General features: G+C 46.0%; 2 protein-coding genes across 3 annotated transcripts; one reads left to right on the top strand and one right to left on the bottom strand.

Moving 5' to 3' along the window:
• Window positions 1-398: 398 nt before the first annotated feature.
• SARC_15406 lies at window positions 399-1,762 on the top strand (the record flags this gene model as incomplete). 2 transcript variants are annotated; one of them, XM_014290471.1, is made up of 2 exons in its annotated part: window positions 399-717; window positions 1,078-1,762. In XM_014290471.1, exons 1-2 carry the CDS (start codon window positions 702-704, stop codon window positions 1,209-1,211), a joined length of 150 nt encoding a protein of 49 aa, XP_014145946.1. In that variant the 5' UTR covers window positions 399-701. The 2 variants fall into 2 exon arrangements, with proteins under 2 accessions (XP_014145946.1, XP_014145947.1); XM_014290472.1 differs by having other exon boundaries at window positions 694-1,179.
• SARC_15409 (hypothetical protein) lies at window positions 733-1,672 on the bottom strand (the record flags this gene model as incomplete). The annotated part of the gene is made up of 1 exon (XM_014290473.1): window positions 733-1,672. A coding segment is annotated over one exon (245 nt), but the record flags the coding sequence as incomplete, so codon positions are not given.

Genomic DNA, 1,762 nt, shown 5'->3' with positions numbered 1-1,762 from the left:
TAGGTGTGGTGTTCTGAGATACTTTTCATCTGCCTATTCTGGGATGGGTGGTCGACCCCCGTAACCTATTAGATAGTCTACACTCGTGGTTTATTATTCAGTCCCTCACCCCCTAGTACTAACTACCTATTTGGATTTGATACACTTTATAAAAATTCACTGATCTCTTTGAGGGAGGCATATATGTTCTAATCATTGGGGCGAAATAGCGATAAGATTGCGTATTCCATATTTTATAAACTAATCCTTAACCTATGGTAGTGACACGTAGTATTATTTTATGAGGTTGGGACTTGCATTAACGCAGCAATCACGGAGATAATTGACGTGTTAGCCCTATCTCCGGTAAAAGGTCGCAAGAATAAGGAGTGGATCCATCATGTACGGCTCTTCCTATCGATTTGCTCGGCACTGTGACCACTCCCTGACACCGATCTGTTTACCTATTGTTCTGATAATCTACACATGTGACTTGTCTCCTTATTCTATTTCATGAAGGCCAAAGCCGACAAAATCTAATAGGTACATCAATGATGACGCTCTTTGAGACTAGCATCGTTGGTTTTTAGAAAGACGTGCTAATTCAGTGCTTTATTGATAAATCGAGTATCATCACAGTCCTATCAAAGCCCAACGGATCAGCGTACATACACTTTTGAGAGCAAAGTACATACATCACCGCGTCACCTCTAAAGAAGACGATGCACGAATTATCAGGTATTCATATACCACGTTTGTACGTAATAGTGCAACGTTGACAGCAAATAACCACTCTCCGCCAATTATCGTGTTGGTTTTGAGAGATGTGTTATGGCCTGTTATATTCATTTTCTAGTCTGAGTTATGGTGAACGTTTCTACAGTCACACTGCCATTTGTTCGCCGGATTGGACTTTTGTGGTCCAGGCAAAACGCCGGTGTTTTGCTGACGGTACTCTATATCTTTGGGCAAGGTATCGACATTTTAACTGTATGCATTTTGGACGGAGCATACTAGCTTTACCGCCTGACACCCCAATGATTAGGATGCAGGCCAAGAAGCAATCTCACACCTATTGCGATACAAACCTCCCCGCAGATTTGGCCGGTGCCCCGTACCAGCGTATATGTACTAATGCTATCCGACGAGAAGACGACATTTGGATTGTGAGTAGCCCCGGTGGTCCAAACTCCAGCGCTGGTCTCATACAGTGCAGACCTGCTTCTGCATAGAGCCCAGTGATAGCCTGCGAAGTACGGGCTCAGATTCGGTCAGTGTCAGACACACCGAAGTGCACCATCTGAGTTTGGGAAGCGGTCGGGCTGGTCATAACCAAACCGCTGGGCGCATACATCTAGCAACGTTCTAATAAGCGTATATTCATCCTCAGACACAGAACGTACGGTCGCCTATAGAGGCACGGTTACCTACAGAGACATGGTCACTGATCACCTATAGGCACCATGCGCGTGTGTAGCGTGCACGCGCTGTGAGAGCCCGCTTTGCGACACGGCAACAGGCGTCCTCGCTTGTGTTGTAGTGGCTTGGCCCGTGTTGAAGGAATACGATGTGGGGGTATTGATCCGTCTCAAATCACGATCAGCGATAGGAGATGTGCGGAAGTCGTTTGGTCTGGTGACTGGGGTCGTTCTGAAGTTGTTGTGGCGCACACTGTCGAATACTTCCACAGCCTATGTGAAGGTAAGGGGTATGTAAGGGGTATGTGGGTGGTCGTATAAATGCGTGTCTTTTATTGTTATAGGGGTCATTACTATCTGGTACT

This window comes from Sphaeroforma arctica (genome assembly GCF_001186125.1).
Source record: "Sphaeroforma arctica JP610 unplaced genomic scaffold supercont1.6074, whole genome shotgun sequence".
NCBI lineage: Eukaryota > Ichthyosporea > Ichthyophonida > Sphaeroforma > Sphaeroforma arctica.
This window is presented reverse-complemented; position numbering and strand designations above follow the sequence as displayed.